A 22,471-nucleotide genomic window follows, 5' to 3' on the forward strand; every position below is an offset into this window, starting at 1 on the left:
AAAAGAGAACCCCATCAGCTATGCTTTTCAAGCCTATGCACCTCACTGACATGTAAGACAGTAATCCAGTAATAAATCTGTAACCTTCAAAACATGAATGTTGGAAAAAAAGCAGGAAAAGTGACTGAAGTCTTGAGCATATGTTAAAGATACATTGTGATTCGTGTTCTATTCACATACGTCCTGTCCATTGCCCAAATCCAAATTTTGTTAGGAATAGGGTAGAAACAGCTTCTTTGTCTGAAATGTATTTTAAAAACATTTTAAAGGTTGAACTTGTTCTACAGGGAATTGAGATAGAACTTCAGCTTGTTGACATGTTTCCTGTCTCTTTTCCAAACTTTTTTCATAAAGCAATCTCTAGCATTTTTCACATGATATCTCTTGTTACTGGATTTCATTTAATGGTAAGCTCTTGTGGATCCTGTTGTATTTTCATCCTTGGTTCTATAGTGGTACAAATGCATGCCCAGTTTGACTCAGTGCACCTTCACAGGACTTGTGCATTGGTGCAGGTGCTGAGTGATATGCAAGTTTCACACAATATATTTTTTAAATAATCCCCTATAGTACAGATAAAAATTAATATATAATTTTCCGTCTTCTGACGATGATACTTTTTGCCAGCATCACAGAAATGAAAAAAACCTTGAAAAATGCAGGTATCATATTAGGACTATTTTTTTAGGGTATCGGGAAAATGAAAGCAAATGCTGATTTGTGTGTCTGTGATTTGTGGTAAAATGTTAACCTAAAACAACTTTAGCTGTGATTAACAATCAGAGGAAGAATAGTTTACAGAAATCACTGCTTTATAGTGAAATATCCAAGAACATTGATGAAGCTTGACTATGAGAGTATGAACGGGGAGATAAAATGGGAAAAATGGAGGAGACTGTATTGCTCAATAAAGCATCAGTTGACTGCTGCAGTAGAAGCAGAGCAGGGAGAAATGATTAAGAGGCATTAAAGAATAGATTAGTAAGGCTGGGGACTAAAGGCTGAAATGAATTACGTGAAATAGGAAGGCATCATTGAAGGAAGTGTTTCCAAATTTGACCTGTCGAAGATGGAATCATAAGGAATAAGGACCATACTCATGAAAATTGTTATGTCACAATGATAATTTTCAAGGAAATATGCCAAAATGGGGCAGAATATACATTTAATGCATAACTTACCATTTTATGCAGTTCATCAACATTTTTTTCTTGTCACAAAGTGCCAGTTGTGCCACTAAGTTCCAAGAGGTACAGAGCTCCAGAATTGAATCACAAATTAATCTATTGAATCACACAGAAAGTATATTTACTCCTCAAATGAAGTATTATTAATGTAGATATTTTACAGGATGAATAAGGAGTTTACTGTAACCTGGTTACTCCCATCTCAGTTCTTTGGACTGATCATGAAAACTTTATGCCTGTTCTGTTCACCTATTTCACTCTACCCTTGGTGAGAGGTGCATGTAGGTGTGTAGCATTTCTCCCTTGCACAGGTTCTCAGTTCTCATACATCTGTAGATTGTGCCCACTTACAGATCAGTGTGTAACTTCATTTGTATTTTAAAGTGCAAACTAACATTAAAAACGTCAAAATTACAACTTTATGGATTATAGTAATGAGTGGGATTTTAGAAGAGCAATGTAGCAGTGCATCTATGAGCAGTTCATTAGACCTTTTTTTGCACAGAGGTCTTCCCTTAAGACTGGTGGGTACAAGAGAGAGATTTGCTACAGCCTGATAAAATTTGTCCACTTCTGTGTAGCTTATTGACACCTAATCAGTGTAGGAAAAGATACACGCTGGTTGCATCCTCTTTGTGAACATTTGTCACAAAATATTTCAAACAATCTGAAAGTCCAGATGAATTACTTGAGGTGCCTGAGTTTTATGAGAGTGAAAGAAGAATTGGCTGCCTTCTTCCCTTCTCCCTAACTATTCACACATGAGAAAATTCTGCCAGAATACTGCTGATGTGATCGTTCTTGCTCTGTATGGAGAGCTGGAGATTAATTTCTTCTGGCCCTTATACCGCAATCCTTGACTCATTTTCCTGTGCTGCTTTTTACCCAGACTGCTCTACAAATGCTTACATATTCAATCAGGAACAGCAGTTTGTAGTTCTTTCATGATTCTATTATAATACGCCATATATAATGGCGTGAAAAAAAGCACTCTTTTCCAGGGCATTTGTTTCTAGGCAAAGCTGAAACTGCTGCTATTGTTTTTACCTAGTCTTTGGAAGTACCATTCTGGTCTCAGTGAGTTTAGGCATCTTTCTTTACTCAGGTTTTGCTGACTTTTAAAAATTTACTCTTAACATGCAAATAAATATGTATCATATACTTATTGGTGCAAAGAAGCTGTACTTTACTGCAGAGGATATTGTTCAGAGTTGCAAAGACTTAATTGCCTTCTGTCAAGGTGGCAGCTGTATTGTCTTGTGTTGCAAGAAAACTCTTTCTGAGGCATGAAGATGAACAAAATGCTAGTTACTGTTCTTCTGAGGACTCAAACGAAAACAGATTCCAGTGCTACCAAGTAAGCTTTTGGACAGGCTTCAGATTTCACCTTTCTGTATACTCCTTAAATATTGCTCTTTTGAGTTTCTTCATTTTTTCCCTCAGAATTTTAAATGTTTGATTTCGGGTTTTTATACTTAATGGAAAAGCTAGTTAATAGCTATGTATGTATACGTATTTTAAAGTAGAAATTTATTTCTGATAATTTTACTTCTGAGTTGATAAATTCTTTCCTCTGAAATTAGAATGAGCATTCCCCTTTTCTCATTTTTCCACCTACACAGTTTCAACCCATTTATTGTGATTGACAGTAGATAAATAACTGGAATGTGTGTTACAAGGAAAAGAACATAGGTAAAGCAGTTAATTAAGGGCATTTCAGTCAACAGATATATCAAATAGAATAAGGAGTATAAAGGATGCAAACGTGTCAATGAAAAGCTCATGTGCATAGTGGAGTCCATAAAAAATCAAGTTAGAAAACACTGTGTATATTCTGAATCCTGGATTTCCCTTCATGGAAAGCTTTTAATCTTAATGCTAAAATGAAGGAAAATGAGCCTTTTATGTTAAAGAATTCCATATCTAGTGGGTTTTGTACTATGGAAATGCTGGTTTTCTGTGATAGTTTGTCAAGTTATTTTGGGGATTTGGTCCATTCCTACCCTTTGGAGTATCATGGGCAAATGGTAAACACCTCATTTTACATTTTGAGCAGAAGTAGTAGAAAGCTACTGACTTTTGAAAGTCATCATATGTGATGACAAGAAGAGATAGCAGGGGAGTGAAAAGGAACTTCATTATTGCTGCTTATTCAATTTTTAGTTCCCAAGGCTGACATACCGAGAATACTCTCAGGTATTTGGTGGTCAGACCATTAACCTATGTGTGTGAGCCAGCAAACCTTACAGTTCTCATTTCCTAAACTGGAGAAAAGGAAAAGAAAAGTCCTCAATCCCCTTGCTCCCCCGTCCCACTTCCTGAGATTGCAGTCACCTGAATGCAGGGGTCCTTGCCAGATTTGCATCAAGTAAGAAGGTACTGAGAGGTATATGATTAGCATTTATATCAAAAAGGCAGAACATTGAGATCAGTACCAATCAGTTGCAAAGCCAGCAATGGCAGGATGGACAGAAAGAATTTCATGCAGGAACTAAATATACCTGTGGATCTTAAAATGTGAGTTTTAGGACATTGCCAGATGGTCAAGGGAAAGTGCTTCTCTTCTGGTAGAGAGTAAATAATTGAAATTAATCATGACTCAGACAATTGCAAAAGGGGTTTTTTGTCATGTCTTTTGGGCTTCAAAACCAGAAGTTAATTTTGGTAAATGAAATGTAGTGGCAACTTTTTTTTATTTAGTAGCATCAACACATACCTCATTTATTCTCCAGAATTGGAGAGACTTTCTGATTATGTGTCTGGCAGTGTTTCTTCTATCACAGACATGAAAGAATAGCTATTTGAAATTATAGGGATATCCAAGGAGAAAAAGACGGTTTAAACCTTCAGAAAGGCTTAGACCAGCTATTTTTTTCAGCAAATTCCATTTTGTACTTTACATATGCATATGGTCAACAAGATTTTAAGTAGTCAGAAGATATATTTCTGAGACCATGATATGTACGTGTTGATTATCTACTAGATGAGCACTATGGCTAAATAGTTTGCTGTACCCCAAACAATAATTAAGACAATTCTTTGGAATATGTCACTGTTTGTCCTGGGTACTTCAATCTCCTCTTAAATCCTTATATCAGTTTAGTAACTGGACATTGGGAGGGTTTCTGAACAGGCTTCTGTCTGCATTTCTGGTTCTCGATGTGATGACTTAGATTAGTGTACCCACTTAAAGAGTGATTGCCAATACAGTCTAAAGGAACGTGAACTGCTACTATATCTAAAATTCAGAAATCTCAGGTAGTCTGCTTCCTGATTAGGAACAGTGATGCTGTAGCTGTGATTTCTGCAGGAGGAAATTGCTTGCATATTTCTGTAACTGTTTACATTCAAGAATATGGGGCTAATGTGTGTTTCATACGTAAATTATAAATGACACAAGGGATATATGCTAACTCAGCATCAGTGATTTTCTGTATCAAATAACAATTGTAATTATGAAGTCCCAAGATACGCCAACACTTGGTAGTAATGCTCGGCTAGACTCATTTTCACAGTGAACAATCTAGACAGATATTTTCCATAAGTGATTTAGTAGCAAGATGGTCATGTTAATAGATAGGCTGGTTCTGTCTGCTTACTGTTTGGGTCAGAACCAGGCCTGTCAGGCATAAGCAACAGGAGAACAGATTGCGTTCAGCTCTTCTATAACCAGTATAATTAAAGACTGTTTCTTTAAATGACAGATAGTATTTAGATTGGGGAGAGGAGAGGAGGGTTCAGTAATATCTCCAGTATGCAACTGGTGAAGTTCTGGTTAACAAAATCTTTAAATATTAATCGCTACCAGTATTCTCAATGATACCATTGTTTCTAGAGTAAGCTAGATTTACAGAAATAATAATAGTAATAACAACAACCACTTTGCCTCATAATCCACTTAGATTTTTATGTTGTTATAGAAATGGTTAGTTCTGCCCATTTTGATGTGATTTCCATAATATAACCTGTGGTACACCTATTTCCTCAGCATTATAAACATTTGTCAGCTTGTACAACTTCTTTGTAACAGTATCCATTACCAAGCATTTCACAGTGCTTCTGGATTATTTTGGTGCTTCTCTGCCTGTACAGAGAAATTAAAGATATTATTTTTCTTTATTTCCCATTTTTTAAAGCCAAATTTCCCCCAAATTAAGCCTAATTATTAGCTTCTTTCCTAAATTCGTGCAGTAACCAATTTTCATATGAACTTGAGTGCCTTAACTTCACTTTTCTCTTTTAGCTAAAATTCCTGTTCTTTAAAACTATTTTTTAATTGCTTTTTACTGTACTTTTTCTAATTTGTGTTGTACCATTCAACTATTTGAACTGAAGCCTTACCTTTCTTTCTCATGTCTTAAATATGAGATGTCTTTTCAGTATATTGCAAAATGACATTTACCTTTTCTGGCATGGTATCATATTGTTCATAATTAATTTGTGGAGGCCCAGTATCACTTCCAGGTTATTTTCCACATTATTCTTTCTTCACAATTTTTCTTTATTTCACGTCTGATGTCTCCTTGCTATGTGTTGCGTTTTGAACTTCTGCATTTACTTCACCTTTACTGATTTTAGAATATTTGCTCAAAGAGTAAAAATGATGTTGAAAATCAACCTGCCAAGGGTGATCCCAGCACAGAAGTGCCCACCCAGACCAGGGCACGGTCCTGCAGCATCGAAACATGGCCGAATGCTCATAGTAGCTCATAATGCTCAGGCCACATGCTCATAACAGGTCCATTGACAACCCAGGCAAGGCAAAGTGATAAATCAGGTCCAGGGTCCATCCAGGGACTCCAGTCTGGAGGCAGCAGGAGATGAGACTGAAGATATGGCTTCAGCCTAAGTCCAAGGGATCCCTCCAGGAGGCAGAGGACAGGCACAACTGCAGCATAGCCCAGGCAAGGTGAGGATACTCAGACTGGAGCTTATCTGGAGCTCCTGGGCTGTGGGTAGAGGGTGTGAGTGGAGGCCCCAGGTAAGGCTGATCAGGGCCATTAAGGCTGGTTGGTGCCCTCAGGGTCATGATGGTGCTGGCTCTACATCTGAGCTGGGGTGATCTGAGGCTTGTAAGCATATTCTCTCTTCTGTCTTCAGAGTCTGCTACTGAAAATATTAACGAGCTTAGCATCCAGGGCAGGCAACTACAGAACCTTAAAAACATTCCCAGTTTTACAAATCCTTTTAACTACTTTTTCCCCCTCCATCTACTATTTTTATCTGGAGCATATTTCTCAACTTTTAATCTAAAATTCTGCACAGCTACTTGAAGTGTATGTAGTATATGAAAGTCAAAACCTGTGTAATATGGGGTACATTACAGTGGCATATTTCCCTTAGCTGATATTTACTATAGAAGGCAGTGTTAAAGTGGAGTTATATAATTGAATTTGTTATTTTGTATTTCAGAGGCTAAACTTCAATAGATATCTTTCATCTTGATATCCTATATTGACAGAAAATGGCTGAAGCAGCAGAATGGAAAGGTTTCTAGTCACTTACAGCTAAGACAAAAACAAAATAGTAATTTGTGAATACAATCAGAGGCTCCTTTTTGTCTTGTCTATAGAATTTTTTCTGCTTGACTTTTTTTCACAAGGCTTTGAAATCAGTGTTATGGAAGAATGTCAGTGGATTATTTATAGATCCTCTAATCTGGTACATAGAAACCTATTTTCAGACCTATTAAGAAGCAATCTGATAAGCCTCCCTCTCTAACAAAAACTTTAGTTTCCTATACCTTCCTCTAACTGCCAGAAAAGACTTTCACCCTTTTTAAAACCAGGAAACCAGTTGCCACTTGTATTGATTACAGATGGAAAACTCTTTTCTGCGTGACAGCTAGATAGGAGGAAATTAATACAAGGAAATCTCCAAGTGGTTTCATTGGCTGGTTCCTGGAGAAAATTTGGATTGCATTCTTCAGTTGGCCAGATATTTCTTCCTCACTCTGAAGTGTTATATTTATTCTTCTGGCATACTGTTTTACCCTATTAAGAGAAAGTTTGGGGACATATATTTTCTGCAACTGAATGGAATGGAAATTACTGCTTCTTGTAATAGCTTGACACTTAAAATTATGCTCATTGCTTCTCTTAGCATTCGGTATTCTACACATTTCACTTGTTGCATCAGGAATGGCTACCATCTGCTCACAATTAGACTTGGGTTTCCATGTATTTATGGTAAGAACAGCCATACTGGATGAAATGAGACTTCCATCTAGCATCCTCTCTGATAGTTACCAGAAGCTGGTGTTAAGAAGCATGATGCTTCTGTGATACACTTTTCTAGGTTCCAGTTATTTATGGTTTTGGGACTACTTGAGCCAAACCTAGGGGTTTCATCTGAGTTGTCATGTTTGGTGTCCACATATGGAATTAATCTAACTCATTTTTAATGCACTTCAAAAAAGTGTATTTTTCTGTACACTTAGAAGTGTATAGAAAAAGTACTTTTTCATTCTTTTAAGTTTGCTTTCTGATGATTTTCTGGGTGTTCTCTCCTTTTTATATTGTGAGAAATAATTAATATTCATTCTGTAAGCCATTCATGATTTTATAGACATGCATTCCCTTCATCTTAGTCATCTCTTTCCAAACTGAAAAGTCTTTTTTTAGTCTGCTTTCATTTGTATCTTTGCTTATTCTATTCACTCTGCAACCTCTTCTATTTTAGAGATGGTAACCAGATATACAAATTGTGCAAAATGTTGATACATAATAGATATTTATGACATTTTCTGTGTAATTTTCAGTTCTTTTCCTAATAATGCCAGTGTTCCCATTGCCTTTTTAACTGTCTCGGAGCTTTCAAATTATTTTTAGGCGGAATGGAGCCACTTTAACAGCTCTTCTCGAGTGATAATAGCTAACTTTGGACTCATCACTGTCTACCTATAGTCAGAATTGGTTTTCCCCAGGCGTTAAATTTGTACTTCTTGATGTAGAAATTAATTTGACTCTTTGATCATCCATTTGGTTCAGTATATGCAGTATTTCCAGATGTTGCTGACTTAAAGAAATGCAGTAGAATCACGAAGCATGATTTTTCTTTGCAAAAAAAGTACCAGTCTTTTCCAATATATCAAACTCATGTGTTCATTTCTAGTAATTTGCTCTGTACAGAAAAAGGCTGCTAGTATGTGGATCTCAGAAGCTTCCTTACAGCCTTTTAGGGAGATTGATGTAACTTTTATAATTTTATTCTTCTTTTACTGAGGTTGATTTAAGCAATTAATAACTGAGTAATTTTATATTTCAGTTCATCTAGAACTCTTGACTCATGTGTAGTCACTTTTCAGCAGATGAGATTTTGCTAAAATCTTTCCTTCTGACATTTTGGGTTGAAATCAGTCTTGAAAATCATTCCTAATATAGAATGGTAACACCTCTTTCATGGTGAACAGCTGTGAAAAACTTTCTTTGCAATCTCTGTTGTGGTTTTCACTTTCCGAATGCTACACAGAATCACACAAGTATTAGTTGGTCATCTGCTCTAGCTCAGATCACGCTTGTTGTCAATGCTAGATCCAGTCAGTCATGATTTTGTCTGGATGAGTCTTGATACCTCTGGGGTTGGAGATTCCACATTGCCTCTGGGCAACCTGTTACTGATGCTGCACTTCCCTCTTAGTGAAAAGTTCTGATGTCCAATATGAATTTTAGATAATAATCATACCACTTAATTATTTATTGCCCTCACTGATTCTCTGGTAGTCTTCTTTTGTTTCTGACATTTGAAAAGTATTTTTTTTTCCTTCATGCCTTAAGCGTGTTGCTTTCTAAAAGTTGATTTTTGTGTTTCCTTATTCTGGTTTTACAATTTGGTAGTGGTTGTCCTCTCTTACTTAACTTCCTTATTTTGATCTGACTTTGACTTTTTGCATGTAATGCTTTCCTTTATGTGGTAGTTTTTGGAGTAACTTTAAAGTCTTTTTGGGTATGAGCTATATGTTTGTTGAGTGCTAATGAGATATCTTTATATAATACTTGCTATTGTGTAATCTGAGTATGCCATGATCACTAACACAAAATGTTTATTTTACAGTTACATATTAAACTAGGTATTTTTCTTCATTTAGGATTAAACTCAGAGTTGCTTTTCACATGTGAGTTCTCTGATGAACAGCTGTGATGCATGACTGAGCCTCTTACAATAAACTAAATATCTAGATCAAATCCAGTCTAAAAGGGAGTAACTTGAAAATCCTTGTTGCTGTTTTTTCTGCTCTTGTGGTCTCTTAACTCTTACCTTTTTGTACTTGCTGTTGTCTTGCCTTTTGTTTATAAAATATTGTTTTCTTGCCTTTCTAATATCTTCATCTTCCTGAAAAATGTGACTGATGATATATCAGTAATAGATCGCTATCATGAAAGCATATTGAAGAGGTTTTATTGGACTACAGAATCCTTTTATGAGGAAGGGGTAGGAGTACATGCTTCTCTAACTTTCAGTGTTTTCTGCACTGAGAATTTACTATTAGATGTTGAAATACTCTATTTTATCTTGTATTAATAGAGCTTAGATCTTCATTATAGATTGAAGGGTGTGATAATAACATTTATTTTAAGTGGAACTTCCGAGTAGCTTTGTCTCTAATGCCACAGGACTCTCCTGTTGTTTCACCTTTGCTTGACTCATAGGCGTAAAATGAGAGAGACAGCTGTTAAGAGAAATTTTTGTTCTGGTACCTAATTAAAAGTGAAGTACATTGAGCTACAGCTGTTGATGTTGTATTTGAATAACTAGTTTTGAATCACTGTACTTTTTCTTAGTTGTAAATATTGCACTGGAAAAAATACACTGACCCAAAGAAAATTCCTTATAATGCAGAGTTTAATTGTTTGGTGTGATCTCTGCATTCCCCAGAATACTTGAGTGAGAAAAGGTAGTTTAAGTTCCTTGATTATGAATCCTAAACCTTTTGCCAATTCACATCTGCATCTCTGTGTTGCTTTGACTCCCTGTTCTCATGTGTTGTGTATTGACTGATGTCTTCCATTTGTTTCCCTGTCCCTGTGCCATTGCCCTTTCCCTGTGGCCAGTTTTCCCACCATATAGGAAAGTGATAAATATAGATATTGGGTTTTTTCTGGCTTTTAGAGGTTTGAAATTGAGATAGCTTTCCAGGAGTCCTTTAATCTTGCGCAAGATGAGACATGTACTCCCAGATCATGGCCCAGGCATAACAAAGGATGCCTTAGCTCCTTCCAGATAGCAATGCTACTCATTTAGGGAGTAGGAGAGGACCTTTATATCCCACCACTGAAGTGCCACACTTGGAACCCAGCTGAACCAAGAAAAGAGGGAGAGGGTTTCAGATACTGAGCTGTTAGGTGACATCCTTCTCTAAAGGAAGAGAAAATTTATCTTGGATGAGTAATCAGAAAGGAAATCTTTCAACTTTGCTTTGTTCTTATTTCACTAACATTTTCACTAAAATAAGTAAGCATATGGTTGGAGCAAAAAAATGCAAAACTTGACCTTTGAAAAAGATAGTGTTTTGCAGTAACTGATCTGAAAAAGTACTGTTTGTTTTAATACAGTCACCATTTATACAATGCAATTTTGTAATTATTCTTTGCAGTTTTCTCTGTCCAGATAGTACATATTGCCACATTGTTTACTCAATTCTTTTTTCCTTCTGTTTTGAAAGAACAGATCTTTTAAACTCTATATAAAAATTGAATAGTTGTGCTCTATTTAATATTTCTTTTTTCTCTCTCTCAACAAATTAAAAAAGTATGTGTTACATAGGCTTATTTTTTTTTTCTGTTCCATTTAAAGTTTTCTCCTCCCCGACTCATACTCCCATTCTTGTTGCTAATGAATGTATCATCTAAAAATAGGTATGTTCATCATTCTATAATATTTTGTATCTTTCTAGATTGGAGGCCAGTGTAATTGTAAGAGACATGTGTCTGGCAGACAATGCAATCAGTGCCAGGAAGGATTCTACAATCTACAACAGTCAAACCCTGATGGCTGCAGTCCCTGTAACTGTAATACCTCTGGGACAGTCAATGGAGATATTACCTGTCACCAAAATTCAGGCCAGTGCAAGTGCAAAGCAAATGTTATTGGTATGTGTAATGCAAGAGTTTGGAGCCATTTTTCTTGTTTTCTCTGGAAATAAAACACACTCGGTTTCTAAATGAAAAGTATAGTAAACTTCTTTGCTGAAGGCAGATTATAAAAATGAATGAAATTAACTGTTGAAAAATTATTAATTTAATAATTCTATCAATCTACAGCTTGAAGCTTAGTTTAATCAACCCTTTAGAAGTTTCTTTACGGCATAGCTACATTAGCTTACATAGCTCCATACTAATAAGTCACAGAAATAATGTAATTTGCTTACTGCATAGATGTTTCTTTTAGGAAATTAACACTTTTTCAAAATGTTTTATACTTAATGAGTTCTAAGAAAATCGTTTCCATGCTAGTTTTCTTAATAGACCAAAATAAATGGATTTTTTTCTCAAAATATTCTGTGCTACAGGGTCCTTTGTGATAAATCTATCCATTTTTTTCTATTATATTTCTTTGAACTGTTCCTATGAAATGCAAAATAAGTCAACATAATTCCACAGATCATGTACATAGCTAGGGTTAGTTATCAAGGGCCACATAATTTTAATTTTGTAATTCAATGCCAAGCTGATTATAATAAACTGCTACCTTCTGTGTTATTTATCATTTTTTTTACAAGACGTGCTTTTTTGTTTGTTACTCCCACAGGTATTTTTCAGAAATTAGATTTGATTATAGCAATTTATTACTTCCAGCATATTTGAGGGGAGCCACAGCCACATAAGGACAAAATTTATCAAGTGCCCAAAATACACAGTATATATAATACACTTTGAAATGTTGATGTATGGCAATATTATGCAAGGAGAATTTCCTGATAAAGTGAGCCTTGCATGGTAACTGTACATGTCTCAGACTATCCATGTCTCAAAAAAAAAAAAAAAAGAGAGAACCTTTTCTGCTTTATTAGCACAATTAGTAATCTATTTTTTACTTTAGCTAACCAGTTGTATTAACAATGTTCAAGTATATGTTAATTTATAACTCACTGACTTGTGAATATTGACTTATTTGTAATCTTGTGAGTCTGTTTCTTCTTCCTTCTAATTTCCAAAGGCAAATACAAAATAACAACAAATAATGAAAATAACTCTAAACAGACATAAGCCTGAACAGTTTCTGTCCTCTTTCCTGTGGAATGACAAGTACCTATGTTTTCCGTACAATAAAAAGGGTGCTAAGAGTAAAAAACAACCTCTGTGCATCTTAAACCCACTCTCTACATTCGATAAAAAGGACTTCAGAGCATTCTTAATTCTATATTCTTTGCCTACATTTCACGTTTGCATCTGTGAAAACATTTCTTAACTCAGTGGGAGTTTGATATACAAGAAATGCACAGTCTGGTTCTGATGTATTTGATTGTCTACATACTATTTTAAATGTTTTCTGCCTTTGATGAAAACAATAAGAATTATTTTCATTTCCACTGAAATAATAATACAAAAAATGTGTAAGTCTATGGTTTCTGCAAATTTATCTGTAACTATGGTGGGGGGGCTGTAGTTATGCAAGTGGTTTTTTGCAGGATAAAGACCTAATTCTTTCCAGACCAGATTCTTTTTTTTGTTTTCCACACCAATTGTAAAAAAGCTTCTGTATATTGGAACGTGTGCAGCAAACTTTAACACAGAGCTTTCCTCTTTGGATTTCTAAATTGGTTTTTAGAGCAATCTGTCTATTGCCATTTTATCTATTTAAACAAACACGATAACAGAAAAATGCAACTATGGACTGCAGTGTTATGAAACATGAACTGTTAGAGTTAACACAACTGTTAAATCTTACTAATGATTCTATCACCAGTAAAATACATTAGCACCAATAATTTTATTAAAGTAGGTCATTCATCTAGAATAAAAAGGTAGAAGAATGTGAATTAAATGCCAAGCGTGCTAACTCCCCTGTACTTGTTAACATTGAATGTGATGCCCTGTAGGCCTTCCTCAGTATCGTTAGGAATAGATTACCTGTCAGGAATATGTATGGCATATTCAAATAAGCACTGCGCATATTTTTAAAACTGATATGATATGAATCCATGTAGACCAATTTTAATAGTTCAAAATGAGTCATAATTCTTGTTAACAATACAGTTATTTTTAAAATTTGCAGCAATAGTAGTCCTTTTTTATTTTCCTTATTGAAATTAAATGATATGCCTTAGGTGAGTCATTCATCACTGTTAAAAGAACTTGCCTTCTGTTGGAGTTTTTGAGTTTTTATCCATATGTATAATGCATTTCCTACCATTTTTAGTTTTATTTTTCTACATGTAAGTTGCTAGATGTATTTTTGTATGGTTTTGTATTTTTTTAAATGATGACAATATTTTGCTAGAACATTGTATTTATATTTTTCTGTATGCAATAATTAAGTGATGGCTTCATAGTGAAGGATTTTCCCATTGCAAGGGAAAATACATAACTGTGAATTTGCATTTTTCATACAATAATCTAGTTTGCTTTCTTGTAATGTACATTTTATAAACTAAAATACAAATGCCATCCCTTGGGGCAGGGATAACGCAAGTGATGACTTTGAAAACAAAGCTAATAAAACTACAGGATAAAGAAAACAGTTTGGATTTTAATGTACTGCAGGAGTTAACTAAATCATATATTTAGATAAAAATAATTCATTTTATGGAAAACATTTTCTGCTTTCAGTAAGGGCTAATGATAAACACTAACATAAATGTAATCAATGTTAAAACTGACGTACAGTGTTAAGTAAATCATTCATTGTAATTAGTCTAACTTGTGTTGTCCTAGAGTATATTTAATGCTTTTAGTACAATATATAAATCTGTTATCAGAACAGATTGAGAGGCCTGTATACTGTATTTTTGTGATACAGGGTGAAGAGTTCACCTAAGCATTAATTGTGCAACAGGTCCTGTTCTGGGGGACAAAGAGATTAATTCTGGTTTGTCTTAGAAATGTTACAAAGAATCTCTTGCAGAAGTATCTTAAATTGTACTGAGAAGCCAGCAGAAATGCATTGCTTCTGAGACAAATTGGAAAAGTAAACAGATTTTTGGGATGCCACTGTTATTCAATTGATTTGTACAGCCCTGTCATTCCTGTTAATTATGCTAGTGGAGAATATTGGTCCTTTCCTTTCTCGCCTTTTTTTTTTTCTTTTTTTTCCCAAGTGTAGTGTACTTATCCTTTTTTAAAATTGAAATGAATAGCTTTTCTGCTTTTTTTATTAATACCTTTTCTCTTTCCAGGTCTTAGGTGTGATAGTTGCAATTTTGGTTTTAAAGCTCTCAGATATTCTAATGAAGATGGATGCGAGCCTTGTTGGTGCAACAGCCACGGCTCAGTGAACCAATTCTGCAACCCTCTCTCTGGGCAGTGCAGTTGTAAAGAACGAGTGAAAGGGCTTCACTGTGACACGTGCATGGACAACTTTTATGGGCTGGATGTAACTGGTTGTAAGGCTTGTGAATGTAACATTGCGGGGTCATTTTCTGGAACTGTGTGTGATGCGAAGACAGGGCAATGTGCATGTAAACCAAACATTGGAGGAAGACAATGCAACGAGTGCCTAGATGGCTACTACAAAGTACAGGAAAATCTTTCCTTTGTTTGTCTGCCATGTAACTGTGATAAGGCAGGTACAGTAGATGGCTCTCTGCTTTGTGACAAATCAACAGGACAGTGTCCTTGCAAAGCTGGTGTAACTGGCCTTCAGTGCAGTCGGTGCATGCTTCATACGTACAACCTCAGCATGAGCAACCTCCTCGGCTGCCAGCGTTGTGACTGTGATGCTCTGGGCACATTGGCAGGAACAGTTTGTGACCACATTTCTGGACAGTGTGTCTGTTTGCCTCAGCGTCAGGGAAGAAGGTGTAATGAGTGTAAACCAGGTAAGGAAATTGGAAGACAATCTATTTGGTGTAGTAAGTTTTGCTTTGTTGGATGTCATCATAGCTTCTACAGTTTTTAATATGTGTTTAGACAGCTTCATGTCTGACATGTCTCTGACACATTATTAACTATTTTTCCACTTTGTCCTAACTGTGTGAGTGAGAAGAAAGTATTAATGTCCTGATGGCCATCAAATACTTATTCTATTGCCAGAGATTGTATAATTTGTGTTATTACTGCAGTTTTGACCAAAATAAGGTTAAGCCTAGTTCTTCCAGATACTGAGAAAATACAGAAATTGTCATGGCCCATTCACTGAATAAGATGTAAACTAGCATAGTTTGATGAACAGCAGCTATCCTCATAATAAAAACGTGGATTTGGAAGGCAGATTGCAAACTCTTCAGGAAGGGCACTTCATGCATAAAGGTGAGCGTGACAGGAGGCACAGAGGTGGTTGCTTAAACTTTACTGAGGCTGGCAAACATGCCACTTAAAAAGCATTCACCTGCCTTGGTGTGTTGAGGATGTGCTGGCTTTCACAAGGACCGCTTACAGTTCGGTCCTACAAGTAAGTGATACTGCAGTTGCTACGTATCAGTTCAAGATTTTGTACCATATTACTGTAAACAGACTTTAAATGTGCATTATAAGTGGAAAGCTCTGTAGTTATATTTTAATGTTTTTGTTTTAAAAAGTAGGTGGGTAAAGTGAAACTGTAGGTAATATTAACCTACCCTTAGTAATAATATTAAACAGATAGATTTAGTTCAAGTTAAATACATATGCAATTTATTAAAGCAGCAGGTCACATTAAAAGGTACATTATAGCTCCATTGGTTTTAATATGCCATTCAATAATTTGAACAGAGGTTAAAAAAGCTGCTTAACCTCCATTAAGTATTTTTAAAAATACTTTCATTTAAATTATTTTAGGTACATATACTAATAAATAAGGCAGCGTTCTGTTTTTCTTAGTTCCTCCTCCAGTGCTATTTGACCTGCTAACCCTCTACAGCAGCCACTTAATCAGAGATCGGCAGAGGAGTGATGTCAAGGCTTCCCGAGTCAGTGACCGCCCTTGTCCTTGAAAAAGAAAGGCCAGGGTTTATGCAGAACTAAATGGTTTAAAAAGGTTTAATTGATAGTATGAACAGACTGGTTTGTAGAAAAGCTTACATGGCACTCAAAGGAATACTTCCACAATAGTTCCTGTTAAAAAAAAAATAAAAATAAAAAAAAAAATCTTGCTGTAAGAATTATTTTTAAATTTTCTAAGTAATAAGTATAAGCACATATGTGCTGAACACTGAGCTCTCCTCTGCAGGGCAAAGTGTAAATCCTTATCATTGTAAAAGCATTGTACTGCTACAGTATTTTCACTGACATTTTCCTGTTGATTGCAGTGTGAGCTCATTTAGACATTTAATATATCTAACTTTTATATAAATATTCTTTGTTAGTATGTTCCAAAGGAGAGTGAGTATAACCTGCTAGTAATACTACTGTTAAGTTGTAGAAGTATGGTTTCAAGTACTCTAAACATGTCCTATGGCTTTGCCTTGGGACAAAGATAAGAAAATGTACTCCAAGTGTATATGTAGCAAACACAGCCTAATTAAAAGCACACAATTAATTAAAACTGGCACCCCTAAAAACATACTGAGGACTTCTTAGGCTGTTGGGATATTTCAACTCTGTGATCCAAGTTTCCTTAGTCAAAATACAGGTCATACATTTTCCTGTGTTTGGGTTTTTTTTGACTTTTTCTGTGTGATTATAAGTCTGTTATAGTCAGTGGTATTTAAAATAATGTCCCCTTGTGGCATATCTTCTGTGTGCTTTGATAAAATTTGAGAGGCTTCCAAAAGTTACCAAAATCTTAATGCAGGAAGAGTTGCCAATGGAAAAAAATTCAAACTGGGTGTAACTTCAGGAAATTATTTCATCATGGGATTTTGCTGGAGCATTCAGCCATGTGTTCATTTATTAGGCTGTGTCCCTGACCTGCTGTCTTCCAGTTTGTTCTCATACAAGTAACATTTTTGGTAGAATTCTGTATATTTAAATTTTTTTAAAGTAATGGTTTATGCAAAGAGAGGAGCTCTTGGTTCTAACATGAAACCAAATGGAAGAGCAGTTTTACCTTGTATATAAAATTGCTTTTGAGATGTCCTAGGTTGCAGTGGTAGAAAACTGATCTTTTCAGCCCCTAAATAGTTGTGAACAGTGTCTCTGCCTCAGTCCAGGACTGTGTTGCCACACCAATTGGGATTTGTGCCATACAAATCCTGTTCAACACAGGTCTTGGATCCTGTTATGAGAGCAGCAAAGCTGTTAAAAAAAAAAAAAAAAAAAGTTCTTTACTCAGTGACGACAGCTTTTCATGGAGCAGTATGTAGTATGGAAAAGATGTAAACCAGCATGTAGGATGTGTGGCTGGGCACCAATACTGAGTTTTTGTCTATGTACTACCTCTCTTCTTGGCCAGAAAAATGTGAATTATGTTGTGACAACGTTGTCAGTGTTGTTAACTATGCATTTTGAAGCACAGACTGTGGTTAAGAAGTGAGCATTACCGCCATAGTTGGTAAGCGTGTAAAAGTGTTAAGGAATTGGCTGTTCCTTTTTCATGAACTATACAGTGGGAGAAATAGTATGATTAAAAAAGGAAGCTGAATACTTTGCTATGACTTTCATTCTTCCTTTTGAGGACTATGTTTGAGAAATGTGATCAGTTATGGTTGAATTGGAAAAAAATCTGAAAAAGAATATGCATAATACTATTTACATACGTAGATTTTGTAGAGATTTGCAGTATCTGTCTTAAAATTGGAAATTGGCTCTATTATACAACAGTGGATCCTTCATAAAGCAACTTTTATGAGCCCTTCTAACCTTGCTGTAAATTAAGCTTGCATTAAGTTGTTTCTTACTCTTTCCTGCCAAATTCTAGGTGGTGGAACTAAATAATAGTGGTTATGAAAAACAGTATGAATTTGTAACCCAGTATCTCCTCTCTTTTTTGTCTGTGTTTAATCATGTTAATTTACTTATACATTAGTTGGGGGAAGGACTTTCTCCCATTTTCCTATCCCTCAATTTTACTTTAAAAAAAAATTACTTTTTCTTGCTACTTCTGAAGAAAAATAATAATAGCGGTAGTATCCAGAAACTTAGTTAAACTTTTAGAGCATTTCTAAAAGATTAGCAAAAAACATCATACCAAATCCTTCACTGCTCTACAGAGGTTTAGACAGTATGGTATAGACTCTCTATAATTATGAATTTCACTGCTATGACAAAAATAATAGATGCTCTAGTGATTAATCCTACTCAGCTAAAATGAATTTATTTTCTAGATATGTGCTTATTTACCCACTATAGTCTTTTCTTAGACATTAATTCAATGCAAACTTTCAGATGGACAAGGATCTGTTTTAGCCTGAGTGCTTATCATTTACTGCAACTATAAACTGGGTCCTGAAGAAGTGCTTTGACCTTCTGCAGGAGTCCAGGCTTAAACTTGTTTCCTATCTTCCTGTTACGTTCTTTGAGTGGAGTCGTTCATTGTGCTCAAGAGTGACATTGCTGGGAAATGGTCTCCTCTATTTATGCACAGGATGGGCACTGTACTGCGCAGACAACTGCAGTATGAGATAATACATGCTGCCTCACTAATAACTTCAAGCTATTCAGTCTCTGTGGTGGCTCAGTTCGGGGCCTCTCTGGAATAAAGTGCCAACAGCATGGTTTTTTATGATGCGAATGTATGTTAACTGGAGACTGATATCACTTCACTGTCCACTTGAGATTTATCTCACTGAGGACCAGAGGCTAAACTTGAACAAAGATTTGAGCAGTAAAATTCTAATGTTTTCAATTTGTTTAGTTCCTTTGCTATTTGGATATGAGCTCACAGCGCAACTGTGCTGCAAAGACAGAGAATACCACCCTAGGGGTGTATATATAAAGCTATCTCTTGTAGACAAAATAAATAATAAGGTCTTGGGCGATATGACATGTTACAATACAATTTTGGGCTCTTTATTATAAAGCAGGACATCAGGAAGTTATTGGACAGCAAAAAACATTCGGTAACTGAGAACATGACTAAGAAGAAACTGATTGAACTTTATCTGGAGAGAGAGAGTCTGAGAAGTCTGTGCAAATACTGTGTATCTGAGTAACGGTTGAAATTCTCCTATTGAAGTTGTGCAATAAAAATTAATAGTAACCAGCTGATAGAGGTAGAAAATCCAGTCAATGGCCCTATTTTAGGATTGATGTTCAAAGACAGGTACTTGCAGTTGACTAGAGCCAGTTAATACTGTGTCACCATCGTCATTTTCAGAACTCTCATATGTTGCTACATTTTTAATCAACTGTATTACTCCAAACTAAAAAAAAAAAAAAAGGCAGAGCAATCTGTGTGAAAAACCCAGTTAAACATCCATTAATAATCGGGTAAAAATAGAAAATAATTTTGGAAAACTATGTAATTATATTTCTTACTGGCATGCCACTACTTGAATTGTCTTTTGATCAGACATATAGAAAAGAAATTGGTAAGAATGGAATAAGTCCATATATAGCAAAATAGATTATGCAAGTGGTAGGGCATCATTAAAAAGTGTATAAAAGCTCTTTTGTTTGGAATTTCAGGCGAGGCTGTGAATAATGGGCAAGTTCTTCAATGACCAACTTAGAGGTGTAAAAACTCTAACTATATTTATCAGTAATGTGTTAGAGATTTGCATAGATAAGGATTGCTTGGAGAGCAATAGGATGAAAGACAGTATAGCAGAAGCATACCAAATATACTGTGGGGAAGGTGACGTGAATGTTCCAATTCATAACTGGAAATAATATAGGAAGAGAAAGATAGGGTTCAGAATAAAAGCTTTTTAATAGCAGATTAACTTTTTTTCATCAGTTTATTAGTTTCTGTAAATGTATTTATGTAGGATACAAGCTCTATGTTGAGGAGGAGTGAAATATAAATTTTACATAGACCTGGGAATGCTCATCAAATGTAGTTTTTCCTAAGAAACATCATCATGTTTCAAGGGTTAAGCCAACCACTGGTTGGGAAAGATTAAGAGAGTTTAAGAAAATATGTGCATTTCTTGTGTTTTGCAGCTGGCCATTGTCAGAGATGAGATCCCAGACTAGAATGGACAAATGTCTGTTCTTGTACGTTATTTTTTTATGTTTCTACTGCTTGTGGTGCATTCATTAGTGCCTCTCATGTCCTTGGGTCTTTACTTTCCCCACAGACACATTAATGTACTCCCCCTATTTTGCATTTTCTCTGTTTAATATAAAGTCTGAAGAGAGAGAATAAAAAATTGGAGTTGGCAACTGGAGGATGAGTAATAACTTTACAAAGGGCCAATGAGAAGATTTAGAAGCTCATCTCTGCAGGAGAACTATATTGCTTTATTTGAGTTGATGTGTGTGTTACCTATGCTTTGGTTCTGTTGTTTCATCCCCGATTATACACAAGTTAATAATAATCTTACTGTGTTCACTTTTTACATATTGTCTGTTCTCAAAATCCCTTTCTTTTCCAGGTTTTTATTTTTCTCCATCCAGTGTCACTGGCTGTCTGCCATGCCTGTGCCACATAACTGGTTCAGTGAATCAGATCTGTGATAAACTAACTGGCCAATGTATTTGCCAAGATGCCTCTGTAACAGGACAGACATGTGAACGTTGCGAAGAACTTTATTTTGGGTTTGACTCTGTCACAGGGAGGTGAGTGTTTCTTTTTTACAGGTCACTTATAACCTCCTTGTTACATTTTCCTTATAGTAGCTCATTCAAAGGTTTAGTGACAATGAAAAGATGGGCTCCAGTTACATTAACCCTTTGAATTCATGTGTGCACTCTGATTTACGTGTGGTATGTTATACAACCCTCTGTGCTCTCATGAGCTGAAGGAAATAGAAGTTTTGCCACAGATTTAAGTAGAAACAACATGAAAGCTGTGTAATGCTAATGCTATCTAATGTTATAACTATCTGGTAATTGTTTCTGTATGTTTCCTCTGCATCTTCAGTAAGATCTGTTGGTTTCTGAGGTGTTAATCATTGACTATTAATATGCAGGTAATGTGCATTCTTATAACCAGTGAATGCTTTGAAGATCTCGGGAAGAGATTTTAATGGAAAAAAAAATGTAAAAAATTACAGATATACCTGTCTTTCCAAATTTCTTTCAGCAGCAGCAGTAGAAATATTCACAGCACCTTTCCTCTTAAACTGTTTTTCTGAAGTAGTGTATTCTTCTTCAGCATTTAGTTATGTGCCACAGGGTACATTGTTTATCTAATGTAGCCTGGGGCCTCTAGGTACACTGAAATTATATGGATATATTCCCTGGAATGTAAGAGGAAAAATGTACCTATAGGTAGTGCATTGTTATTTCAACTATTGCTCTTTCTTTTCCAGGATCATATTTCTTGCTTAATCCCCACGATCCCAATTTCCTTTTAAATATTGTTCAGAAAGATTGCACAACTCTAATGCTATCATATTTTCATGCAGACTGATGGTATTATATTGTTTTGTTGTATTTAGTATTTTTGCCTTTAAAAAAACCAAACACAGGCAGAAGCAAAATCTGTACAACATTCCCCTCCCCGTGCTCCTTTCCCCCAGCTACTGTGGGGTAGACATGCTTTTAGGCAGTGATTATCAGTGTCATCTTGCATATATTTGACATTACTCTGCAGACTTTTCACTTTAACTTTTATGTTGCTGTCACTCATTAGGAGATTTTAAAAATTATTTTTTAGTGTGGCGGGTCACAGAGGCATCTGCTAATGGCCATAAAGCAATCTGTAGGAATAAGGACTTCCTATTTTCACTTCCTGTCATTTCTAATGATAAGGAATAAAATCTGTGTAATATTAAAGTTCCCTTTTAAATACAATTTCCTTACTATTAATGATCTTTTTTTTTTAGTTGCTTGGAATAGATTTCTTTTTCCCCTCAGTTTTAGCAGGTAACGGAGAGGTTTGTGTCTGTGTTAAGCAATAGATTTCCTGAGCTAGATATTGGCCTTCAATTACCTGCATTTTGAGCTGCCTTCTGAAATTCAAAATATGGAAATATCTAGAATTCTCTAGATCCAGATCTTGATGTAAAGATGGAAAGTTTTTACAGTTCTGGAATTTGAATCAGAGCTGGCTTTAATGCCTTAATACTACTTAATCCTCATGACAGTATTGAAGACTGCTCTGGTAGTACATTAACATGATTAACTTGTGTTATATATGCTTGGTTTCCTTTTGGTTATCAT

At 35.5% G+C, this 22,471-nt stretch overlaps 1 protein-coding gene across 1 annotated transcript in view; it reads left to right on the plus strand.

Moving 5' to 3' along the window:
* Window positions 1–22,471, plus strand: part of USH2A (usherin) — a 390,731-nt gene that overhangs the window by 52,971 nt on the left and 315,289 nt on the right. Inside the window, exons 11-13 of the mRNA XM_074817915.1 lie at window positions 11,080–11,275; window positions 14,521–15,162; window positions 20,740–20,923. Coding sequence (XP_074674016.1) covers window positions 11,080–11,275; window positions 14,521–15,162; window positions 20,740–20,923 — 1,022 coding nt within the window. The remainder of the gene's footprint in view (window positions 1–11,079; window positions 11,276–14,520; window positions 15,163–20,739; window positions 20,924–22,471) is intronic.

Source organism: Strix aluco, chromosome 3, assembly GCF_031877795.1.
Source record: "Strix aluco isolate bStrAlu1 chromosome 3, bStrAlu1.hap1, whole genome shotgun sequence".
In the NCBI taxonomy this organism is placed as follows: Eukaryota; Metazoa; Chordata; class Aves; order Strigiformes; family Strigidae; genus Strix; species Strix aluco.